The sequence below is a fragment of the Prionailurus bengalensis genome, chromosome C2, assembly GCF_016509475.1.
Source record: "Prionailurus bengalensis isolate Pbe53 chromosome C2, Fcat_Pben_1.1_paternal_pri, whole genome shotgun sequence".
NCBI classification, from domain to species: Eukaryota; Metazoa; Chordata; class Mammalia; order Carnivora; family Felidae; genus Prionailurus; species Prionailurus bengalensis.
In genome coordinates, this window is record NC_057350.1 from 88175477 (window position 1) to 88202410 (window position 26934).

The 26934-nt window shown below is 38.5% G+C and overlaps 1 protein-coding gene and 1 pseudogene across 2 annotated transcripts; both read right to left on the bottom strand.

Annotated features, from left to right (window-relative positions):
- Window positions 1-3896: 3896 nt before the first annotated feature.
- ZNF639 (zinc finger protein 639) lies at window positions 3897-14717 on the bottom strand. 2 transcript variants are annotated; one of them, XM_043594864.1, is made up of 6 exons: window positions 14618-14717; window positions 11398-11472; window positions 10636-10704; window positions 9525-9635; window positions 7113-7247; window positions 3897-6980 (listed from the first exon to the last, which is right to left on the bottom strand). In XM_043594864.1, the coding sequence occupies exons 3-6, from the start codon at window positions 10691-10693 to the stop codon at window positions 5827-5829; spliced, it is 1458 nt and encodes a 485-aa protein (XP_043450799.1). In that variant the 5' UTR covers window positions 10694-10704; window positions 11398-11472; window positions 14618-14717; the 3' UTR covers window positions 3897-5826. The 2 variants fall into 2 exon arrangements, with proteins under 2 accessions (XP_043450799.1, XP_043450798.1); XM_043594863.1 differs by lacking the exon at window positions 14618-14717 and adding an exon at window positions 14419-14530.
- Window positions 14718-25375: 10658 nt separating this feature from the next.
- Window positions 25376-26140, bottom strand: LOC122490997 (annotated as a pseudogene).
- Window positions 26141-26934: the final 794 nt, after the last annotated feature.

The window sequence follows — 26934 nt, forward strand, 5'->3', positions numbered from 1 at the left end:
CAGGCTCCAGGCTCTGAGCTGTCAGCACAGAGCCCAACATGGGGCTTGAACTCATGAACTATGAGATCATGACCTGAGCTGAAGTTGGAGGCTTAACCAACTGAGCCACCCAAGTGCCCCCCAAATAGGGCACATTTTATTTTTCTAAAGAAAATTTTTTGAAGTGTAGTGGGGAATTAGAAGTTTTGTTTATTCTAGCTTAAAAAAACATTTGACTAATGGTATTAGAGAACCATTTTTCTAAGCTATAAACAAGAAGCTTAGATCAGGATTTTGTATTCTCAAATTTTAGTCTTTCATGTATCACCTACACTCCTTTTTCCATGCCCATGTATCATTATTATTTACTTCATATTTTTCTTCAAATCAATTTGTTTTTTTCTTAAAAAATCAGTTTTGTCCTAAGTAAAAATATTAATAATCAGATTTGATGTGATAGTTAACATATAATTTACAACCATGAAAATAAAACTTATACCACATACAATTATGTTTATATGTTGTGCACTTTGAGTTTGGATTAGATGACCTCTGAGGTCCCTCCCAGATAGACTAACATTCTTTCATTCTAGGTTAGTTCCTCTACCTGAGCATTTTAATTATTCAGTAAACAAAACTGATCAGTGCCATAAGGAACTTAACTATAATCTTGTAACCATAAAGAAGTATTTATTAAGATCTGTGCCATGATATTCTGCTTCATAAAATCCAAGATAGATATGCTGAAATTTATAAATTCAGTACAGCCAAACAGCTGTTAGATTGGAACATATAAAATATTTATAGTGTATAGAAAAAAGTGATGTGGTATATGGTATGAAGGAAGTAACTTATTTTAAGTTAGGGGAATAGAAGAATTAAAGAAAACAAATTTACTCTCACCTTGTTCATTGGGAAAACTTTACTCTTTTAGACCTTCTGGAGACTCAAATGGAGATGTGTAAGAGTTGCAAAGATGAGGGTAATTAACCATAGATTTTGTCTGAGGAATATGTTTCAGAAACAGGAATAAGGCCATAAAAAGAAGAGGCAACCCTAATAAAACGAACAGGGTAGACAGCAGAAGAGAATTTAATGTTCTCAAACTTCAGCCAATCAAAATTCAGAACAGAATGGTGAATGGCCTTTAAATAGAGAATTAAAGAAGAAAAAATTACCCACCAGAAATTACATTTGATGGGTATGATTCCAATTCTTGGTCTCAGGTTACTCTGAAAAAGAAGGGCAACAAAAGTGTCAATTGTTTCAACTATAATGTTTTTTGGTAGTGGACACTATCTGGGTAAGATTAAAAACTAGAAAACTTTTGAGTTTTCATTCAAAACCTACTTTTTATTAAAAATTTCAGGGCATAAGTCATTCAGCTCAATATTTTTAGCAAGAGAAAGCCTATCCAAGTTATATTCATTTGCTTTTTTAAAACCAAAAATAAGTAACAATTTTAAAGGTTTTGGTAACAGAAATTCTTTAAAAAAACTGTGTAAATAGTGGTGCCTGGGTGGCTCAGTCGGTTAATCATCTCACTCTTGATCTCAGCTTAGATCTTGATCTCTTGAGTTCAAGCCCCGTGTTGGAGCATGGAGCCTACTTAAAAAACAAAAACTGTCTAAATAATCATCCTTCTTTAACTGTGGGAATAATACTAGTAGATAATATAACATTCCTATGTAGCAAAGTGAGAAAATTTCTTCTTTTTAGAAGAAATTACTCTTCACAAATGTGATTTATTTTGGGTTTGAGTAGTTACCTGTTTAACACTAAGATTATTAAGGAGAATGAACTTAAGGAAGTGTGGTAACTGATGCTTTAAAATGCAAAGTCTTTATCCAGGAAAATTATTTTTCCATCACTTGTATGGAAGTAGGCTTCAAACAACTGTTACTCTTAAAATTTTTAGTTTTTAAATTTACAAATTGAACATATCACTTCATATAAATGTGAATTACATATCATAACTTTTAGTGTTTTTTTTTTTTTTTTTTTTTTTGAGAGAGCACAAGTGAGCAAGGGGCCAAGGGGAGCAGAGAGAGAGAGAGAGAGAGAGAGAATCCCACAGGGGAAAAAGAGGGAAAAAGAGAGAGAGAGAGAGAGAGAGAGAGAGAGGCGGGACTTACCCGAAGCGGGGTTCATGCTCATCCCATGTGTGTCTCAAACTCATGAACCCGGACATCATGACTTGAGTTGAAGTCAGATGCTTAATGACTGAGCCATCCAGGCACCTGACAACTTTAAGCTTTGTGAATTTATATTATACAATACAAATGTACACATTCTTCTTAGATTTGAATGTTGTCTTAAAAGATTAATTTATGGAAAGTTAAACCAATATAAAGAGTATATGTAAATCCATAACCGAAGTACCATGTCTAAAAATTCTTGTAAATACTCTATCTTTGGTCATCAGAACTGAAAGTTACAGGTAAAGAAATATATATCCCCAAATTTTATTTTATTTTATTTTATTTTATTTAAAAAAAATTTTTTTTTTCAACGTTTTTATTTATTTTTGGGACAGAGAGAGACAGAGCATGAACGGAGGAGGGGCAGAGAGAGAGGGAGACACAGAATTGGAAACAGGCTCTAGGCTCCGAGCCATCAGCCCAGAGCCTGACGCGGGGCTCGAACTCCCGGACCGTGAGATCGTGACCTGGCTGAAGTTGGACTGCGCCACCCAGGCGCCCCTCCCCAAATTTTATTTTAATTTATAGGAATGAGACTACTAATTGTAGGGTAAACCTGACCAACCAAATTTGCTTCTCCGCTGGGATTAACATTTGGCCTTAACTACTTGTTTTCACCTAAATTCTTAACGAGTATTGATATTTGGTAAGCCAATCTACTTTCCGAATGTGGCCATTTGATTTTTTATTTATTTTTAAGGCTTTTTTTTTTTTTTTTTTTTGAGAGAGAGAGAGAGAATGAACATGAGTGGGGGAGAAACAGAGAGAGGAGGGGGGAAGGGGAGACAGAGAATATCCCAAGCAGGCTCCATGCTCAGCCCAACACGAGGCTTGAACTCACAAACTCATGACCTGAGCCGAAATCAAGAGTTGGACGCTTAACTGACTGATCCACTCAGGCACCCCATGGCCATTTGATTTTTATTAGCTTTTTCAAATTATAGCTTGTAGTGCTTTTAGACATAAAAATTCTACTAAAAAACTAATCATAGTAGTTTGGGAAATATATTAAACTTCTTGCAAAAGGTAGTTATACTGACAAAAACAAGCAAAGTAAGGTTAATGGTAAAGTGCCAGGAATTAAGTAATACAGTGCTTTGCAAATCAGATTTAAAAATTAGGGACAGTGTTAGTCTATTGGAAAAAAAAAAAACAACAACCAAAAAATAAAAACTTGTATATATTACATCTGCCAACAACTCAGCAATCACCTAACAGGCTATAGGCCCTGTGAAATGGAGAAACTGGTTAATACGTGATGACACGTATTCAGGAAACCGAAGACAGGTGATTTTAAACGGTAAAACTGGCAAATTTGCAGGCAGAAAGAGAAGCTTTTGAGTAGTGCACAATCACTTCCAAATTTTGGAGTACAGGGGAAATTTGGAATTTCATAAGTAATAACTAATAGTAACGTGAAGACAAAAAAAAAAGCAAGAAAAAAAATGGCCCAACACTACTGCCAAGAATTCTTGATGCCAAGAATTCTATTGTAGTGCTAATAAACATCATTATCAGTTATGTATTCTTAGACTTGAAATGTGGTTCAAGTCACAAAAGAGATTAGCGGAATTGTTTCTGAGGAGAAAAAACCCAGAGTAACGAGAAAAATTTCTTTTTAAGTAGGGTTGTTTTTACAAAGAAGTTTTTTAAGCTAGAAATATAGACCAGCTATCCAAGCAATTTGTGGTGTCATCAACTTATCTGAAAGCTGAGTCAAAGTAAAAAGTTTTTATTGGACAAACTGTCAGTGAGATGTGGCCTTAAGCTGCAGATTCATCAAAAAGTACAAAATTATATATGGTTCTGAAACTTGGATTAATATTTCCTGAGGTTTCCTTACAATCACTTTGATTACTAATGTGATCAAATGTAAAGCAGTAAAATACAGAACTGAGGAAAAAAACAAACAAACAAGGCATTACTTATTTAAAGTTTGTTTCCTGAAAATAAAATTCCTGAAGCTGGATGTATATCAAAAAAGCATAAAAACAGAATTACCAAGAAGGTAGCCGAGTGGCTAGGTCAAGTAGTCATGGAAAACACACCAAGGACAAACCTTAGATCTTAATGTAACATGGTGTAATGGAAACAACACTAGACTAGAAGCCAAATAACTTGGATTCCACTCCTGTCTGCTACAACTGATGTTGTGACCTTGGCCTATTTCTACAATAGAAAACTGGAGGGTTTACACCAAATGGTTTCTAAGATTCCCTGCCTGTTTAAACCACTATGATTTTAAGTCTTCTAAGAAACATTTCTATCAGGTAACCCTACCTGGAATGTTCCAATCAGATGAGTTTCTAGGAATATAACTATACAATATATGACAATTGTAGAGATAAAAATGGTTTTTAAAAAACTTGTTGCTGCCACCATTCTCAAAATAGGCTACATTTCCATGGTTCTTGTAGTGGGAGAACCATATGTTGTAAATTGGTCTCTTCAACTGTATCAATATTCCTGAACAAGAATATTGTTAGCAGCAGTGTTTATTAGAGTCCAATGATAGACAAAATTCTATTTTTGTGATACTGCTATTTAAGAAGCTGCTATTGAATTGTAGTTGTTATGTCTCTTCCTCCCATCCTCCAATTCATATGTTGAAGTCCTGAGCCCCAGTACCTCAAAATATGAGCTTATTTGGGGATAAGGTCTTTACTAGGTTAAAATAAGATCATCAGCGTTAGCACTAATCCAGTTATGACTGGTGACCTTATAAAAGGGGAAATCTGGGAGACAGACTTGTACACAAAGAGAACAGCACATGAATAAAGACCACCATCTACAAGCCAAGAAGAAAGGACAGGAACACCTTATCTCTCAGATCTTCGTAATTCTATGTTAACACTACAGTGTTAATATACCCACTATAGTGGGTTTTCTCAGTTAATAAATGATTTGACATCGGAAGTTTGGGCTGACTTTGCTGTTGCATAACTTAAAATAAATTGTGAACAGGTTGTGAGTTATAAAATGTTACTTTTTATTGTCAATGCCCTTACCAGTTCCTCCTCACTCCTATCTTAAATTATTTAACTCATGGATAGGGGTTGAAACAGAATAAAATAAAGACTGCCAACAAAACTGGATCTTCGCTTCCTATTGTAACATTTGCCTCCTAGTGTTATTAAAAGAATTACACAGATGGAGAGTCTACTGACAGCCTTGAGGATAATTCCTGATGGGGCATGCAAGAGGGAGAGTCTGGGTTCTTATTAATGGGAGTATCAGTGGACTTAATTGTATGTTACGTTGCATTTTAATGACTTTATATATAAAAAACTGAGCTTGTCTTGAGTTTAAAAAAGTTAATAGCACTCATGGTTACAGAAGGAAAACTGTGGTCTAGTTTCTTTAGTATATCTCTTTCTCATCAATTCATGAAATCAGAGCTTATGTAAGAAACAAGACGACACCAATAGTGGTTAAAACTATGAACTACCTGCATTGAAAATACCACATTTAGGATACCATTATAAATGTAATGAAAAATGTAGCAATGCTAAGAAAATGGGACAATTAAAAAAAATCTTACTTGTTAAAGACGATTCTCATAAGTTGCTTAAAATCATCTATTTTAACATCTCCAAAAGTCAAATTTATTATTTTACATTAATATTATGGCAGTTAAAGAAAATAATCAAGTTGTCTCATGGACTGGAAGGTGACTTATTAATTCCCTCTCATTTCCAAACCTCATCAAGCAGTCACTACATTTATGAGGTAAGTCAGCTGCATGCTTAAAATCTAGATGAATTTTAAGATCTTCAATTTGTCCTGTTGAATATTCACAGTATTGACATAAATAGATCCCTTCAGATAAATGTGAATTTAAATGTTTGCAATATTCTAGCATACTTGAAAAGCCTTTCCCACAGTCATCACAAACATGAGGAAAAATTTTAGTATGTTCAATAGCAACATGCCTGTTAACATTTGTATGAAGTCTACTCCGAAAACCACATACTTGACATACAAAGAAGTTTTTACATTTGTCAAAGGTAATTTTGCTTAAGAGGCTATACTGTCCATGTTCTCCATTGTTATACTTATCACTTAACTCAATTAATTTACACGCATGTTCATTTACCACGTGGCTATGCAAGTCTTCTGGATCATTTGTTTCATGTTCACAAAACTGACACAAGTACTGTTCATCACAGCTGTGCTCCTGGAAATGTAGGTAGAGTTCACTGCTTGAGGAGAACTGTACATCACACTGCTCACACCAATAAAGGTGGTCACTAAAATGGGTGTCTGCAATGTGCTGGCTGAGGTTCTCAAAAATCACTGTTTTATAATCACAGTATTTACAAATGTAGGGATCCTCTTCATGCAGTTTGGCGTGCTCGATCAGAAGCACGTTGGTAGAGAAACTTTCCTTGCACACTCGACATACATTTGAATCAGTACGCTTATGCTTCAGGATCATATGCTGCTTTAAGTCAGAAAAATATTTGCTGTTGAACTCACAAAGTTCACATTTATAGAGGCCACTGCTATTAGCTCTCAGTAAAGGCCACTTCTGCTGGGCAGTCACATTCAAAGCTTGGCTCTTGTCAAGAATTTTGCAAAGTTTAGATGGCGGCTCCTCATCAGTTTGGTCTTGGAGACTCTCAGAGGAATTGTTTTCTGTTTCTATATCATAATCTTCAGAAATTGCATGCACTTCTGCAGCAATTGGAACATCTTCAGCGGTGTGAACTTCTATAGGACTCTCTTCTTGAGTTTGTTGGTTGACTGATTCAGGTGAGTCACACTCTTCATCACAAATTTCAATATCAGCAGATTTTTCTGAAAAAATGTAATAAGTCTATTATTATCATTAAATAAGACCTATTAAATAAATAATTGGTACAAAATTTGTTTTACACATTTTATTAATGTATATAAAATAAATAAATGCGATTAACTAGTTTCCCTAACCTGTAGAAAAGGCAGTGTGGTCTAGAATTCTAAGTACAGGACTGGGAACCAGGTAGTTCTGATTTCTATTTCTGGCCTTGATCCCATCTGTAAATTTTGGCAAGTCATTTGATGTCTCTGTATCAGAATCATCATCTGTAGAAAGAGATTTGCAAAAATACTTATTATTTATACCAAAGTATTAAATATTAATTATTACTAAAGCACTAAGCATTTTCAATATAATTTTGAATTCTGATAGGAACTAAAGGACTTAGATTTAGCCAGGAAAAGAGATGTTATCCATATACCACAGATACCCAAAAAATCTGTCCAATCAAGCAACTGCTTTTGCTTCCATGCGCCCCATTTGTACTACAATCTACTTTTTAAAGTTACTTAGGAATTTTAAGTTTAAATTTCTGACTTTGAATAAACCTTTATTCCCTTAGCCCAGCCCCAATGTTTTAAAGTTAGCATGGGGAAACTGAAATACAGGTCAATAGAAAAAGCTGGGCTTCAACATCATGTCAGTGTTGTTTTTAACAGACTTGAAATTTTTAGAAGTTCTCAGAAAAAAAATTTGAGAAGATTGTACGCAGAATTCCCACATAACCTGAATTCAGTTTCTCTATTCTCTTACAAAAAGATGGTACATTTGTTCCAATTAATAACCAATACTGATAAGATGGTATTAACTAAAGTCCATACTTATCCAGATTTCCTTAGTTTTTACCTAATGTCCTTTTTCTGTTCCAAGATCCTAAGATTCCACATTACATTCAGTTGTCATCTCTCTCTAGGCCTCTGTTAGCTGTGGCAGTTTCTCAGACTTTCCTTGTTTTTGATGATCATGACAGTTTTGAGGAGTACAAGTCAGGTATTTTGTAGGATGTCCCATTAATGAAATGTTGTTTTTTTTCATGATTAGACTGGGATTATGGGTTACTGGAGGTAGACCAGAGAGGCAAACTACCATTTTTACCACATCATATAAAGGGTACACACTATTAACATGATTTATTACTATAGACTGATTACCTGGTTGAAGTAGTATTTAGCAGGTTTCTCTGCTGTAAAGTCACTCTTTTACTTTGGAAGGAAGTCCCTGTTTGCAGTCCTTACTTAAGGAGTGGGAAATCATGCTCCACCTCCTTGAGGGAGGAGTGTTCATATAAATAACTTGGAATTCTTCTGTATAGATTGCTTTCTTACATGAGGGTGCCTGGGTGGCTTGGTCGGTTGAGCATCTGACTCTTGATTTCAGCTCAGGTCATGAACTCATGGTTCCTGAGTTTGAGCCCTACATCAGGCTCTGTGCTGACAGTGCAGAGCCTGCTTGGGATTCTCTCCCCCTCCCCATGCATGCTCTCTTTCTCTTTTAAAATAAATAAATAAACTTAAAAAAAAAGATTTATTTCTTATTTACTTAGTCATATCAGTCATATCAGTATGAACTCATGTGTATTTATTTTATACTTTGGGTTATAATTATTATTTTTTTTTTTTCCTCTCTAATTGTTTCAGCTTTGGCTGCTGGGAGCTCTTTCAGTCAGCCCCTGTGTTCCTTTGACATACCTGTATTGTGTGTGTATGTGTGTTTTGAGTACCTCCTTATTTTCTGGCACTACAAAATGCTCCAGTCTCATATATTTCCTGCTTCAGAACTAGAATCAGCCATTTCTCTAAGTACCAGTTCTTTTTACTGGAGAATGGTTTTAGAAACCAAAATCTGGGCACTGGTGTGCTCACTCCTACTGGGGTGTCATTTCTTTTCGGCCCTCTCAGCTAACAGACCAAAAATGTGTGTACACTGCCAGATATACAGAGACATATCTATAAATATCTCTGTATGTAACCATCTATGTCTCTATTAAGCCAAACAGGAGTTCACACAGATGTCTCCAACGCCTCATGTTTTTTAAAAATTTATGTTTCTGTGTCTATGAGAGGAGTTCAAGGAAACTGGCAGTTTTGATGGTTGCAAAGAAAGAACAAATGCAAGTTGTTATCATTTACCCAATGCTCTAGAAAAGCCTCAATAGAAGATGCAACATTGAAAAACACTAAATCATTCACCCTGTTTCTTCCTTCCATTAGCCCTCTAGACTACAGCTAAGTGGAAGAACTGTATGTAATACTATTCTTAACCTTTCTTCATAAATCCTCCCAACTCTGGATTGGTCTCACTTTGCCATCAACTCCTAGCCACCTAAAATGGACTTAGGAGAATGTGCTTTTTATTTATAGGTCTGAAATAACATTAAAAATAAAAAATTCACATACTTGTTTTCTTACAAAAAATTGTTTCCTTACATTTAAACAAATTTAAACACTTGCCCACTTAGAAATCATCATTTTTACCCACATTTTCAAAGAAATACAAATACATAAAAGCAACTTAAAGAATATTTTGGAAAATATTAGATATACCTTTGTTGTCAAAATATTTTAAGTCTGGTTGTCTCATAGAACAAACACTGTAACAATGATCAGAAAAAATTCCATTGAATCCATCTGCAATTCTGCTTATTCCAGAGGAATCTGAACATAAGAGCAAAATTTTACAAATTCCAGGTAAACATACATACACTTAATAACAGCCATCCCATTATCCAACATATTTTCATATTTGAAATTTTCATATTTGTAATAAAGTATTAACATTTCCCTTAATTCTGAAAGCTTCTACATTTCAGACCTGATACTGAACTGAGCTTTGAAAGAACCACAAATTACACAATTTACAATATAACACCTTGAAGCACACAAAAATAGACTTGCCTTACAGTCAGAATTCCACAAATTATAAATATGTGATAATGTACTAACTGCAAAAAACATTGAATTAACTACCAAGATCTGCCATATAGTAAAGACAAAACCCAAGGCATAGGGGAAATGGTCTGAGGATCAGTTAGGGCTTCTGAAGAGTCATTTCAAGTCTTGTCTGGGATGAGCTGGCAAGCGCTGAACTAGATTTAATTTCCTCAGATATGAAGAATGTATAGCTTGGGTGGGTTAACAGGTATGCTAGAGACTGTCTCAAATACATGTGGTCACAAAGACTTCTCTTCTTAAGACCTCTCTTGCTGCCAAGACAGCAGAGCCAACCTCAACCAAAAGATCTAAAATAACACAATCAAAATGGAAGTTCACATTTCTGAAAATAACGTACAGGATAAAACATTTTTTTCTGCAATCATGCAAAATATCTCCCACCAAGGTTAATGTTGTGCCTTAAGAACAAGTCTGGGAATCACACAGACAAATCTCAATTATGCTGTATAAGCATGCAACCTTGGGTATCTAATTTTAAGTATCTATCAATCATTAAATTGTATTAAATAATGTTTGTAAAGTTCTGATGTGTGCCTAGCACATGGTAGACAATGAACAATGTATATTCAGAGAATTTAAAGTTTTCTCTTACCTGAAAATGGACCCAGATATTTAACTGTTATCTGATCCATTTATGAGAAAATGGGTAAGAATACAATTGTATGGGAATTAATCCATGGCCCAACTTTAAAAGTCTACTGACCTGAGTAACGAGAAGGGTGTAATGTCTTCCTTTTTCTTTTTTTAGGATATTCATTCATATCTTTTCAATCTGAAAATGGAAAAATTTAACAAAAGTATCAAAAATAAAGACTGTTAATATTTTATAAAAATTCCACCTAACCAAAGAATTTATTGGCAATAAGAAATGTGTGTGCCACTTGAAAATTTATTTCCTAAGAGAAATGTTAAATAATGCCTCCATTTGTATTTTGGATTTATTTTTCTGATCAAGTTTAAAAGTAGGACACCAATATCTGCGTTGTTTTTTTTTTTGTTTTTTTTTTTCTCTTGGTGAGGTTGAGAAATCCATTTCAAATGTTGATGTAACTGTGAATACTGGACAATTACAATAAGCCGTACTCTTAGCTTTTATTAAAAAAAAATTGCTCTTATGGTACCATGTTAAGAATAAAATAAGTCCATTTCTTACAACTGAGAATATTTTGATACACTTTTCAATCTAAAGGTGGATATAATGCCTTCAAAAAATATTGTCACAAATCTTTATCTCCTGACTTTCAAAAAATATACTCATCACATAGAAGCTCAGAATACAATTTTCAAGAAAAAATCCTTTTCTTACTTGTAAGGTCACATTCAACACTCTACTGAGAACAAAACAGGTAGCAATCATTTAATGATTAATCATTTATTCAAACAATTAATCAAATCATCATTAAGTGATTGAATTTCCACAGACTGTTACAAAATTGACTAATTGGTTTTGCCACATTCCACTTACTTGGTATAATTCTTAATACTGTGGTGAGGAGAAATGAATTACAGGGAAGTTTTCACAGATGGTAAAAAAAATAGCCTGTAGCAAAATACACAACAGAAGTCATATAAGCAAAAATGTAGTTCACTTCTGAGACTCAAGAATACAATGGCACCAGGTCTTTAATTAACTGGAAAATTATATGGAAATAATTCAAGTATAAATAAGCTTTTGGATATACTGTATAAACACTAAAAATTGATAAATATATATGTGTCATATTTCTCTGAAATAAACTTACCTTCTAAAGCTATAGCTATATTTTAACACCAAAACAGGAATATAAATCAGCCTACTTTATTCAGCCATAATGAAAGCAAATAGAATGAAAGCAAACCAAATCAGACTTCAAACTGTTTAAGTCCTTATAGATTATCCAACAATATAAGAACAATGACCACTTACTGAGCACCAATCACGTAATAGGTTGTGCACCTACTTTATCTTATTTAATCCTATAACATGATAAATGTACAACAGTCTCTCAAAATTATTTACCCCTTGTTATTGATGAGGAAACTGAAGCACAGTAAGATTAAATAAAGACAATTCTTAATAACTGGTAGAGTTGGAATTTGAATAAAGATCAAATTTTAAAGCACATGCTTTGAAAACAAATAGGGAAATAAAGAGATCACCCCAATTCAAGTAACAGATTAGTGTCAGAATCACAACTACCTCTTCCATTTCAGGTTAGTGTTCCTTCACTGTAGAAATGGGCAAGTAAGGAATGTCAGAAAAAGATATTGAAGTTTTCTCTGCCAGCTTTACATGCTGCTTTTCTTACCATCAAAGCAATATATATAGCAGGTAGAACTTGGTACCATTAGTGAGACCATCTCATTTCTAATGATAAGTGTACATGCTGTCTGCTGCTTCACTAGGTTCTGGGTGTATTAATTAGCACTACAGGTGATGTGATAACACAGTATTAAGACAGTGCTTTTTAGTTTACTGAACATTTCTCTATCTTATTTTACTGATGAGGAAACAGATTCAGGGAAAGTCAAGTCATCTAAGTTGCAGAACCAGAGATGAAAAAGCATGCCTTCTGAGTTCTGAACAGCTAACTCTGTGTAAGTAATTTTCATTGCTAATCACTATTACCAGTAAGTTACATCTTGGTTCCAGTTCTTAGCCACCAACGGGAGGAAGGGAAGGAAATCACCCAAAGAAACAGACAACAGTGAGATTTATAGAAATATCTATCTATTATATCTATCTATCTATCATGCCTCACCTACCACAAACATCCCAGTCAAGTGCCTTAAAAAATCAAAAATTTCCGATTATGTAATAAACTAAAATTTCAAGACTCATTCCTAATACCTCTTCTGTATGCTTCTAAAATTTAAAAAGCCCAGAGCATCACACTTCATGTTGTAAATGCTCTAAAACTGTCAGCCAAACATTATAGTATCTTCTTGCAATTTCAGAATACACTTCAAATTCTTTCCAACCAGAAGAATGAAAAAGTAAGGAAAGGAAACCAAGCATAGCATTAAAATTGATGTTGCAAGCTGGCACGGATTCAGGTGAGAGGAAGAGGATCATCCTGATCAGGAAAGGTCTGACTCCTACTCAGGGCTGAACAATATCCAAACATTTATCAGACTCCCCCGCTTTGGCAGGATGCTAAGATGCCTACTCAAGACCAAAAATGCTATCCATCCTTCATTTCAGCAAATATTCTTATGGACTTTTTGTATACATAACTACCCTGATGAAGAAGTTTGGCTTTTTACTCAGAGATGTCACATAAACATTTGCTCACTAGTCTTCCTCTCACGGGTAAGATTCTGAATCACATGCAACTTATCATTCACTCCCTCTTCTCCACTTAAACTGCACATGTAATACATGTCACTGCAGGAAAATTAAGAAAAGGTTTAGAAACCAAGTTAATTAAATCACCTAGAATCTATTCACCCAGAAAAACCATTAGCATTTTGGGGTATAGACATCTAGGCATTTCCCTATGTTAAGGTATATATAAACATTTTACATTTTTGTAAAAATGTATATGTTTCATGTTTGACACATGAAACAATTTTTTTTAAAAGCAACTTACAAAATACATATCAGCCTCTTTCCACCTGTCATTTTTTTTCAATAAGAATGTACAAAACACCACATTAACAGGCAGTTAGTACCTGTATCAAAAAGATCAACATTTAAGGCCTTTCACTCAGTGTAAATATTCTCTAGCAGATACAAAAAATAAGGCAAGTATTTACAATCAAAAGCTCTATTTTTACAACAGCATTTTAACAGCAAGTTCTTTTCTAGCCTCATTTCAAAATAAGTATATACGCTCCAGATGTTAAAAGAATTGAAACATAAAAATGTTTCGGGAGAGTCTTTGAACTAGAACCAACTGTGTGCCCAACTTGAGTGTCAGTCTTTCCTGAAATACAAATTTTTATCTCTTTGTAAAGAGAGAAACTGCTTCAAATTACTTGCGTCCCAGGTTATGCTGAAAAAGAAAACCAAAGGGGTGTATAAGCACCCTAACGAGGGGCCGAGGCCACCGCCCGGAGACTGGAGCGCCAGAACCAACGCCTGCTTTCTGCGGCTGTGGCTCGGGGCGAACAAGGGATGCGCCGCCAGAGGGTCTCGAAGCCGCCCCGCACGACCCGGGGCGGGAGCCCAGCCGCCGTAGGACACGACTGTCGGAGGGGCCGCGCAGGAGCCTCCGGGACCCAGCCGCCTCCACGCCCGTGCCACGCGCCAGGCCCACAGGGGCCGGGTGACCAGCGGGGACTCCCAAACCCCGGCCCCAAAGGCGCCATAAGGAAAAGAGCCGCAGGGGGCCTAGGCGTCCTCCCCGGGAGGGGGAACTGCCTTCGGGATGGGGGAGGGGCCGGCATCCCGCCATAAAACGGAGGCAGGGTTTCAGTTAAAAGACGCCGTCCGGTCTTCCATGTCCTCTCGCGTGGGAGGCTGCGCCCGCACACCGCCGGCCCGCTCTTCCCTCACACTCACCGGGACCCCAGGGCCTGTCCGGCCAGCCCAGGCGCAGCTTCGAGGCGGCGGCGGCCAAGGCGCCCAAGCGCGGGAGGAGGGGCCGCGCCACTGTGGCCCTCGCGCTCCCGGGCGCTCCTGCAGGGCAGCCCCTCTCCCTCCCGCGCGCCTCACGCCCGGCCCGCCAGGCCCCAGGCCCAGGCTTGGCTGCCGCACTCACCGCCTCGCTCCGCGCCTGCGCCGCGCACCTCAGGGGCCCGCCGACTAGGCGGGGAGGTGACTAGGTGAGAGTGAGAGGGGGGAGGGCTGGGGGGGGGGGGGATCCGGCTGCGAGGCCACGCCGCACTCCAGACCTGGGAGGGACCACCGGCCTTTAGCCCCGGGGGTGGCCCATCGGCCCGCGCCCCCTGCTGGCATCTCTGCGCCGCCGCAGGCTTCTTCCGGACAGGGTACCGCCCCTCTCATGCGGAGCGGGTGATTCCACTCCCTAGAATTGCTCCCGAAGAGGCCACCAAGGGGACTCCCCCCGCCCCGGGCGGGCTTTCAGCCCCTTCTCCCGCCCCTAGAGACGTGGGAGAAGCGCAGCTTGCCAGCGGCCCCTTTCCCACCCGGCTCCTCCAGGGGGCGTGCTAGAGTGGTCTGGGACGGGTTAGGCGTGGCAAATGGCATTTCAACCCCCAGAGTGGCAGATGCTTGCTGCGTATGTAAAGGGAGACGGCAGAGTCACGGTTTTACCGAGGCCCCTTCAAAGAACTACGCAGGGCTGTGATGCTGTTTACCAGGGCAAGAAGGTGAAAATCTTGAAGATCGATGAGTCGTTACTAGGCTTCAGTGGGAAGCCTTGATTCGAGAAATCCCGGTGGAATGAATGTGAAATTATAGGGGATTGGATTTGATTATTTAATTCTTTTTCCGACTGTGAGCTTCTAGGAGCAGATGTAGAGAGGATTAAATTGAACAAGCATAAGTAAATTTGTGAACACGGTTTCATAAATGATCTCTGTATAAGTGTGGTCATATGTTTAATCTTTAATAGTAAATTGAAGTTGTCAGTCCCAATTTACAAATTAGTCTAGCAAAGGACTAGACACTAGATTTTATTCCTTTTTGTAACCTCAGCACCCGGGTTACAATAATTGTTAAGTAGATGAATGAGGCCCATGTGGATTATCACATGCTCAAGGTCACTCGGATAGTTAGGGCCGCAATCTGTGTCTTTTCATCCATGGCCATTGTGCTTTTTCTGATTACCACATGCTACCCAACCAAACGCTAGAGAGTAATAATCACAGACCTTACTCCGATCCCTCCAGCTGTATCCCAGAAGATAAAGCCTTATTTTAAAGAGACAGTTTGTGAGGCTCAATTTTTATGACCTCAACTTTTAAGTGTATGCTCTGCCCAAATAAGTGAATGTTTACGAATGCAGCCATGGCCTGAATAAAGTAAGAAGATATTTAGTGGTATCTTTTAATCCTAGTATAGTTAGTACCTGCCACCGAATAGGGAATGGACACGTTTGTTGAATTTATGAAGAACAGTATGCCTCCTTCTCTCCTCTGGCTGGGCTGTTTCCGGATGTGACACAGTGGAAGCCACAAGGGGGTGGTATGGGACCATTTTAAGTTACTGTTTTGCTCACTCTTAGCCTCGTGCCAAACGAAATCATTACATTTTAGGCTGAAGTTTTATTTCAAAACATTTTGCAGTACGAGAAAACCCCACCCCCCCACTTCAGCGCATTACTTAAACAAACAAAACAAACAAACCCACATGATTTTCCCTAAACCAGAGAAGTAAATAAGAGCATCACAATGTTTACATGTCCTTTAGCATAATCACAAGGCAGAGGCTACTTGATGTTCTTTGATTAGCTGGAGTATGTATTCCAGTTTCATTTTTTGCCTCTCCGTTTTCCGCTCCTTCCTTTTAAAGGGAGGGTGGTGGCGGCAGGGATGAAACCCTCAGATCTCAAAAAAGTACCAAGTTGTAGAGTTTGCGATCTATAATTTTGACTAAAGGGCTATTGAATCATCCTTTCTTCCAACTTTTTAAAATCACATTTGTAGCACAGCTTAATTTTTTCCTGATTAGAAAAGGCATACATCTTTATTCCATAATAGAGACATTAGAAAGCTATGAGTAACAAAAGGAAAAGATATCATAATCCTACAACCCAGAGCTAACTAATGGTAACATTTTGCTCAAGAGCTGTACATTTTTAAAAAATCTGTATCCATCTAGAATTTGTTTTTAAAAATTTGGATATTATTGTTTATGTTATTCTATAATAGCTTTTCCCCCCACTCAAATATGGCATGAATATTTTTTACGCTATTAATGTTAATGGCACCTTGGAATTCTACTATAAGCAACCATACAGTTAAATAGTGGATGGTTAGGTTGTTTCTATTTTAAAAAATGCTTGCCAATTTGCTAAGTAAAATACAGTATTCCATTTTAATTTATATATTTTTTTGTGAACTTGAATGTTTTCTCGTGTTTATTGGCCATTTATATTTCTCTTGAGAATTTGCAGTTGGTATTCTTTGTCCATTTTTTTATAGGCTATTTATCTTTTTAAAGAAAATGGAAATTTTTAGCCTTTTACCTGAGATATATATTGCATATATTTCTTTCTAGTTTGTTGTTTGCTTTTAAATTTTGTTAATGGTGCAAATGTTTTAAACTTTTGTGAAATCGTGTCTATTAATCTTTTCCTTTACAGATTCTATTATTGGCCTTATGCTGAAATAAACTTTTCTTCTATCCAATATCTAGTTGCATTTTTTACTTTAGCTTTTTAGTTTGTAATTTATTTTGGGGTGTGAGATGAAGAGAACTCTCTCACCCTCTTTCTGTCATAATACTTTTTTCACATTTCTCTCCATCTTGGATAGCAGACTGAAATTAAATTTGTAAGAGTAGCTTCATCTGATGCTCAATTAACTTCTTAAGGCATTGGTTTTCAAACTTTAACTGCATCAGAATCACTAGCAGGTCTTGTCATACTATAAGTTTCTGTGCACTAGCCCCAGTTTCTCATTGGATAAATCTGGGCTGGAGCTGAGTGCTGCTGATGTTGTTGACCTTAGGATCATGCTTTGAGAGCCACTATCCTAAGGCTTTCCCCACCCAACCCCATCCTAGCAAATAGGCTTTTCACTCTTCCACAGACAGGCTCTAGCTTTTCTTGCCTGTGTGGTTCAGCATGTTTTTTCTACCAGCAATTTCTTTACCTTGTTTCTGTCTGTAAGATCAAGCTCACAGTTTATCTATTCTGTGAAATCTTTGACTTTCCCTAGCAGGGATATCTTATCACTCTTCAGAGACTCAACAGTATTTGGTACATTGGTCCAATTACACCAGAGATGCATTTACTGTGAAGGAAATAATGCTTAAGCCTCAAGTCCCCTCAATTGCACGAGCCTCTTCCAAAATGAGGTATTTGTAATTTTATATTCTTGTGTAATTTTGTATTTAAATTAAATCACATTTTGTATTTATAATTTTATATTCTTTTTCTTAATTTGGCTCCCCCAATTTGCATAAACTTCCTTTCTCACAAACATTGGCTTCACCCCTGTTTATCATATTGTTTCTCCACAGACTTTGAATTCTGGTTGTATTATATTCTAGTCTGCTCCATCTCCCTGCTTAGCAGTGTCTTGCATAGACCCTTATTCATTTTTAATTAAAAAAAGTGTTTTATTTTTGTATGTTAACTAGCTTGGATCTAAATTAAAAAATAAAGTAAATGTTTTCTTTTTTAAAAAATATTTATTTATGGGGTGCCTGGGTGGCTCAGTCGGTTAAGCATCTGACGTTGGCTCAGGTCATGATCTCAGTTTGTGGGTTCGAGCCCCGCATCGGGCTGAATGCTGACACCTCAAAGCCTAGGGCCTGCTTTGGATTGTGTCTCCGTCTCTCTCTGCCTCTCCCCTGCTCATGCTCTGTCTCTCAAAAATAAATAAATGTTAAAAAAATTTTTTTTAAATATTTATTTATTTTTGAGAGAGTAGGGAGGGCCAGAGAGAGAGGGAGACAGAGAATCTGAAGCAGGCTCTGCACCATCAATGCAGAGCCCAATGTGGGGCATGAACCCATGAACTGTGAGATCATGACCTGAGCAGAAGTCAAATGCTTAACCGACTAAGCCACCCGGTGCCCAACTCATTCATTTTTTAGGTAAAATATTCACTGCACATATACCTTTGGTCCAGCACTATACTAGGTACTAGGGATACAGTGTGATCCGGATAGACATAATGCTTGCCTTGCTGCTCTTTATAGTACAGTAGGGAAGATAGGCAATTAGATGGCACTAGAATGTGATGACTAATATATAAAGTAAGTGAAAAATGTTATGGGACCATATAACTTATATAAAGTAAGTGAAAAATGTTATGGGACCATATGACAGGTTGCCTTACTTGGTCTAAAAGGATGGGGCAGGTAGAGAATCTAGGTATTCAACTTATTGTCCTGGACACCTAGCTTGCTGATCCTAGTGCAGACCTGACCGAGTGACATACTTATGACTCAGACATGAGGCAGCTGTATGCCATAGCCTAGTGTCAGGGACCTTACATCCCCAATAGAGACAACTGGACTCCATAATTTTGAACCACTGAGACAGAGGTCCTCTAAACAGCCAGTCCAGTGCTTTTTTTGTGTAAGTTTATTTATTTTTGAGAGACAGAGAGAATGCTAGTGTGAGAGGGGCAGAGAGAGAGGGAAACACAAAGCAGGTTCCAGGCTCTGAGCTGCCAGCACAGAGCCCGACCCAGGCCTGAATTCACCAACCACGAGATCATGACCTGAGCCGAAGTTGGACACTCAACTGACTGAGCCATCCAGGCGCCCCAGCCCAATGCTTTCAAAACCAGCAACCAGATGTACGTAGTCAGCCCACTCACACTCTGCTTCCTTAAAATGGAACAGAGACAGTCTTTTAGCTTTAAAAGACACTCCATCTTCCCTTCCCTGAACCTTATCACTGAGAGTCTACCTAGACTGTATTCTGGATCAAGTTCTCTGCTTGGCTATCAAACTTTTCCACTCAGTGCTGAATCTTCAACTGCTATTAGTCTTTATTTTTTCCTTAATGGAATGAACAAATTAATGAATGATAAAATCTGACTAGACTTCCTTATTATAATATTAATAATAACTTGTATACTGTACAGCACTTTTTATTTTCTAGAGTACTGACTTTACAGCATCTGGGAATGAAGGTCAAGAGTTGTATCCATTTGATAGATTTAAATTCAGACATATATACCTGCAAAGATCTGAAGACTGAACCATATTAAGGGAGATTGAGATTAATAGATGACAAAGAGGAAGCATTTTCCCAGTAAATAGGTATATTTGTTGTCCCTAGGAAGAAAACTCATTGATTGTATAGATTTGTGGAAGGTGTTACTATTGTTGCACAATATCCAATGTCTGGTGCTCTCTGCTTTCAGGCATACAGGAGATTAAACTCCCTGCCCTGTTTAAAGTTAGGTAGAACCACATGATGTGCATTGGCCATTGAGATGTCTGTACAAGTGTTATGTGTTACTTCTAGGTGGAAGCATTTCATTTCTAGCACTTGCTTCCCTAGCCTCCCCTTCCTCTGACTGAAGAGCTATCAGCACTCATAACAGACATGACATGAACAAGAAATTTTGTTGTATGAAATTGATAAGCTTTGGGATTGTTATTGAAGAATCACTAATTCATCAATAATCACTGACTGATATACGGGCTGAATTTATACATTCCCTTCATTGTGGTCTGAGGCCAAAGAACAGAATCTATTAAAATCTGTATTCCATTAGAGTGTCTTTGGACTTTAAGTTCAATTATTTATTCAATTAACAAGCATTTATGAAAGCCTACCATTTGTAAGATAACTATAGTAGCCACTGTGGAGGGGAAAAAACAAAACTATGTTTTTGATTACTTTTATGGCAGTCTTACCAGGTCACACTGAAAATCCATGTAAATCTATTAGAACTATAATTTTCTTGTAGTATTTTCATGTAGCACTTCTCACATTTCACACCAAGTGGTGCCATATACCAAATGATAACCATGGGGGCTGCTTTTGATGATTGGGAATATCCAGATGACTTACCTATTTCAGACTTTGACTAGCCCAAAATGAATAGCATTGTTTTCCTTGTTGGCAATGGGAGTCAAAAAATTGAATGCATAATTATTCATTATGAATGCTAATCACCATAAAATACCACTTCTGGGAGGGGGTGGATAGGAGCTCTGTGGCATCTTCCCAAGTGGACTGTATGCTTTGTGAAGGTAAGAAATGAGTCTGCCTTGTTGAATGTAGATCCTGAAGCCTAGCACAATGTTGACACAGAGTAATCACTTAATATTTATTGTGTGAATGAAGGAAAAAAGGAAAGGATGTCTGAAATCTGTACCACAGGTAAATATTGGTAAAATGTTTAGCTCATTTTGTGTGTTCAAACTATGTTTAATAGTAAAAATTTACTTAGTCCCATTCCTTCTCACTTTAAGCTTTCCTCCAAAATGTGTTTTGAAATGTGAAATTCATTCTGAAATAGAAAAATTGATATGGATCCTTAAGAGAGGGTAACATCGAAGCAAGTTTAGCTTAGTGACTCCATGAAATGTAATAACATTGGTATCATTGAAGTCCCAGAAGAAGAAGAGAGAGAAAATGGAGTTTATTTGAGGAAATTATAGCTGAAAACTTCCCTAATCTGGGGAAGGAAACAGACTTCCAAATCCAGGAGGCAGAGAGAACTGCCATCAAAATCAACAAAACCAGGCCAACACCAAGACATATTGTAATCAAAATTGCAAAATACAGAGATAAAAAAAAATCCTAAAAGCAGCAAGGCAAAAGAAGTCCCTAACTTATAAGGGAAGAAGCACATGTCTACTTGGAAATGTGGCAGGCCAGAAGGAAGTGGCATGATATATTCAGTGTGCCGAATGGGAAAAATATGCAGCCAAGAATACTTAATCCAGCATGGCTATCATTCAGAATAGGAGAGATAAAGAGTTTTCCAGGCAAAAACTGAAAGAGTTCATGACCACTAAATCAGCCCTGCAAGAAATATTATAGGTGACTCTTTAAGTGGGAAAGAAAGACCCAAAGCAACAAAGACTAGAAAGGAACTGAGAAAATCTCCAGAAACATTGACTTTACTGGTAATACGATGGCACTAAATTTATATCTAGCAAGAATCAGTCTGAATGTAAATGGACTAAATGCCCCAATTGAAAGACATAGGGTATCAGAATGGATAAAAAAGCAAGAAAGATGTATCTATATGCTGCCTGCAAGAGACTCATTTTCAACCGAAAGACACCTGTAGATTGAAAGTGGGGGGATGGAGAACAATTTATCATGCTAATGGATGTCAAAAGAAAGCTGGAGTAGCCATACTTATATCAGATAAACTAGATTTAAAATTTGTTTTTTAACGTTTATTTATTTTTGAGACAGAGAGAGAGAGCATGAACAGAGGAGGGTCAGAGAAAGAGGGAGACACAGAATCTGAAACAGGCTCCAGGCTCTGAGCTGTCAGCAGAGCCCGACGCAGGGCTCGAACCCACGGACTGTGAGATCATGACCTGAGCAGAAGTCAGACGCTTAACTGACTGAGCCACCCAGGCGCCCCAAGATAAACTAGATTTTAAACCAAAGACTGTAACAAGAGATGAAGAAGACCACTTTATCATAATAAAGGTATTTATCCAACAAGAAGACCTAACGATTGTAAATATTTATGCCTCCAACTTGGAATAGCTAAATATGTAAAATGATTAATAAACAAATAAATTAATTGATAATAATACAATAATAGTAGGGGACTATAATACCCCACCTATATCAATGGACAGATAATCTAAGCAGAAAACCAACAAGGAAACAATGACTTTGAATGACACACTCACCAGGTGGACTTAACAGATATTCAGAGCATTTCATCCTAACGCAGCAAAATACACATTCTTTTCATGTGCACATGGGATATTCTGAAGCATAGATCACATACTGGGTCACAAACCAGACCTCAACAAATACAGAAAGATTGAGATCATACCATGCATATTTTCCAACCACAATGAAATTTTGAAGTCAAAACCACACACACAAAATAAAAGTTTGGAAAGACCACAAATACATGGAGGTTGAAGAACATCCTAGTAAAGAATGAATGCGTTAACCAGAAAACTAAAGAAGAAATAAAAAAAAAATACATAGAAGCACATAAATATGAAATCATGACAAGTCTAAAACCTTTGAGATGCAGCAAAAGCAGTCATAAGAGGGAAGTATATGGCAATACAGGTCTACCTGAAGAAGCAAGAAAAATCTGAAATATACAACCTAACCTTACACTTAAAAGAAATAGAAAAAGAACAGCAAATGAAGCCTAAAGCCAGCAGAAGAAGGGAAATAATAAATATTACAGCAGAAAAAGATGATATATAAATTTAAAAAAAACCCAAAAAACCGAGTAGAACAGATCAATGAAACTAGGAGCTGGTTCTTTGAAAAAATTAATAAAGTTGATAACCCCCTATCCAGACTTATCAAAAAGAAAAGAGAAAGGACCCAAATAAATAAAAGGACCCAGAAGAGATGACAACCAATACTACAGAAATACAAACAATTAGAATATTATAAAAAATTTTAATGCTAATAGTAATCTGGAAGAAATGGATAAACCTAGAAACATATAAACTACCAAAACTGAAACAGGAAGAAATAGGAAATTTGAACAGACTGAAAACCAGCAAAGAAATTGAATCAATAGTAAAAAATCTCCCAACAAACAAAAGTCCAGTGGCAATCTGGAAGAAATGGATAAAGCTAGAAACATATAAACTACCAAAACTGAAACAGGAAGAAATAGGAAATTTGAACAGACTGAAAACCAGCAAAGAAATTGAATCAATAGTAAAAAATCTCCCAACAAACAAAAGTCCAGGGCCAGATGGCTTCCTAGGGGAATTCTATCAAACATTTAAAAAAGTTAATACCCATTCTTCTTAAACTGTCCTGAAAAATAGAAATGGAAGGAAAACTTCCCAAATTATTCTACAGTGCCAGCATTACCTTGATTTAAAAACCATACAAAGACTGCACTAAAAAGGAGAACTACAGGCCAATATCCATGATGAAAATGGATGTAAAAATTCTCAACAAAATACTGGCATATCAAATCCAACAGTACATTAAAAGAATCATTCACCAAAATCAAATGGGGGTTTATTCCTGGGTTGCAAGGGTGGTTCAATATTCACAAATCAATAGACGTGATACACCACATTAATAAAAGAAAAGAACCACAGGATCCTGTCAATAGATCCAGAAAGCATCTAACAAAGTACAGCATTCATTTTTCCCCCAACATTTTGTATCTTTAATAACATACACAATGGTTACCAACCATATTCATAATGAAAGTTATTCATAAAATATACCTAAAAATAACATTTTCCCACTTTTTGGTGTGAAAATGTTGAGAATGTCCCAGTGGGGGGTGGGGGTGGGTTGAGTAGGAAGATGGGGTTGGAATAGGGGGCCCTTGATTCCCTACAGCCTGAACCCCCATATCCCCTCCCTCCACCTGGGCTCCAGCACAACTCTTCAGCAGGAATAGAGAGACCAGAGGGTCTGTATGACTCCATGGCTGGGACAAATCTCTGGGTTATGATATAGTGTTCCACTTAAGTGAGATCATGACAGAGTAGGGGGTGGGGAAAGGATCAAAGAAAAGTCGGTGGGGAAAGAAACCAAAAGCCAAACAATCCTCTTTCCCTTATTCTTTACCCCCATGTCTTTCAGCAAGAAGACCTGGGAGTGGACAAGGGTGTGTATTGGTTGTGGGAAGGGGACGTTAAGGCAACAGACTTCCTGACCTCACTTGCTGCCCTAGTTTCTGGCCTTCAACCTTTGCATCTGGAGAGCCAGGGCTGGGGGAGGGGCGGGAAGTGGGGAAGATCTAGGGGGTCTGGAGGAGGGTCTTGCTTTGCCCTTTCCCCTCATAAAATTCAGGCTCCCCTGCCACTTTCTTGGCTCAGAGAGAGGCCTGGGGATTCTAAAAATGAGAGGGAATGATAAGAGAGATAAACCATTAAGAACTATATAAATATGCATCTTAAATAGGCCAAAGAAATTAATTGTAGAGAACCTCTGATATAAACAGGACAGAAAGGAAGTGAGGGAACGGAGGGTGGCTCCTGTCCTCGGGGAATGATGGGAATGGGGAAGGAGAAGAAAGTGGCGAGGAGAGAGAAAGAGGCTCCTCCCCTCATCCACCACCTTCTCCTCAGCTCCTCAGCTCCTCTCAAATAACATCCAGGAGAGCAGGTTATCTACCCCACTTCTCTCTCTGCAAATGTGAGATGGTTCTGAGCAGGCCCCACAAGACAGGAGGAAGCTGCTCCCTTGGGAAGAGCAGGGGTGGCACGAGGCCAGGTTGGGGATGAAGAAGGGAAGGAGGGGCAGTTGGGCTGGCTGGTCCCTGCCCCCTTTATCCTGGTTGCTCCCTACTTACCTGAGCCTCCACAGAGATCCCTCATTGAGCCTGGGAGTGAGCAAGGCATGTGCCAATGTTAAACAAAAGTTAAAAGGATGAGAGGGTAGAGAATTATTAGCATGTATAGCTAAGCCAGCTCACCTTCTCACTGTCATGGAGAAGCCCTTTGGGGGTTAGCCCTCCCCCACTCCACCACCACCCAGGGAAGCTGTGCGTGCGCTAGGCTGTGGGTCCCATCAGATGGTGGAGGTTTTGTCTGTCCCATCTGTGGTGGGAAAGGGAGGAAGGGAGGAAGATCAGGAACTGGTGGGAGGCCCAAGATAAGGTAGCCTGTCATCCCAGTCAGGTCCTCCCTGGAGGCTGGGCTCCCCTGGGGACCCCTCAGGATCCTCTGAGTTGCTCAGTTCAGAAGTGGAAATGGTCCTGGGTAGGTGGCAGCTGGGTCAGGGAAAGAGGAAATGCTCACCACCCAAGGTGTGTTCTGTCATGGTCAGACAAAAAGACTTCAGAGTGATCAGGCCCAGGGACCATGAGAATGGCCTGGGGTGAGAAATGGACAGGGAGAGAATGGGTGCTCTGCACAGAGCTGCGGCTCTGGCTAGACATGTTGTTGCTGCCTCTGGAGTTGGCAAACCACAGGTTCTGTGGGCTCTGACTCCCAAGGCTGGGGCTAGTGTGGGCATGTTGGGGAAAGATGCCCCCAATGCCTGAAGGGCTCAGACGGCCCATCCTGCCAGGCGGGAAGGCCTGGGGAGGCATGGGGAACCACCGCTGGGTCCCCCCCGGCCATCCCCATCCACACAGACCCAGGTACAGGAATTGAGTTGGAGCTGAATGCCCAGCCTTTCTGCTGCTGGTAGTTCTGCATCTCTAATGCGGCTTTGTGTGGGACCATCCTGAGGAACTTCAGCACTTGCTGTTTCTAAGACAGCAGCTGTTTCTTCTGCATCTCCGTGAATGCCTCATGAGTCAGGCACTTTTCAGTGAGCTGGAGGTAACTGGTGATGTTCTCCTGGTCTGGTCGGGACACCAAGAGCCGGGTGCACACTTTGCCCATCACTAGTATAAACTGGCTGGGGATGTCTCCATTGCCAATGGGAACCTTCGCTGGCTCACTGCCATCAGTGGGAGCTGGAGTATAGCTCTTTTTATTCTTGATAAAAGCCCTCAACAAAGTAGGGATAGAGGGAACATACCTCAACATCATAAAGGCCATATACAAAAGACCCACAGCTAATACAATCCTCAATGGGGAAAAACTGAGAGTTTATCCTCTATGGTCGAAAACAAGGCAGGGATGTCCACTCTCACCACTGTTATTTAACATAGTCTTGAAATTCCTAGCCCCAGCAATGAGACAACAAAAAGAAATATAAGGCATGGATATATAAAGCATGGAAATATAAAGCATGGAAGAAGTCAAACTTGACTATTTGCAGATGACATGATACTCTATCTAGAGAACCCAAAAGACTCCACCAAAAACCAGCCAGAACTGGGGCACCTGTGTGGCTCAGTTGGATAAGCGTCCGACTTCAGCTCAGGTCATAATCTCATGGCTCGTTGGTTTGAGCCCCGCGTCAGGCTCTGTGTTGACCGCTCAGAGCCTGGATCTTGCTTCATATTCTGTGTATCCCTCCCTCTTTCTCTCTCTGCCCCTCTCTCTCAAAAATAAATAAACATTTAAAAAAAAAACCCATCCAGAACCGATATACGATTTTAGCAAAGTCATTGTACAGAAATCTGTTGCATTTCTATATACCAATAATGAAACAGCAGACAGAGACATCAAGGAATTGATCCCTTTTACAACTGTAGCTACAATTCCAAAACCTATATAAGACATCTAGCAATAAACCTAACCAAAGAGGTAAAAGATCTATATACTCTGAAAACTACAGAAAACTTATGAAAGAAATTGAAGAGGACACAAATAAACGGAAAAACATTCCATGCTCATGGATTGGAAGAACAAACATTGTTAAAGTGTCTATACTACCCA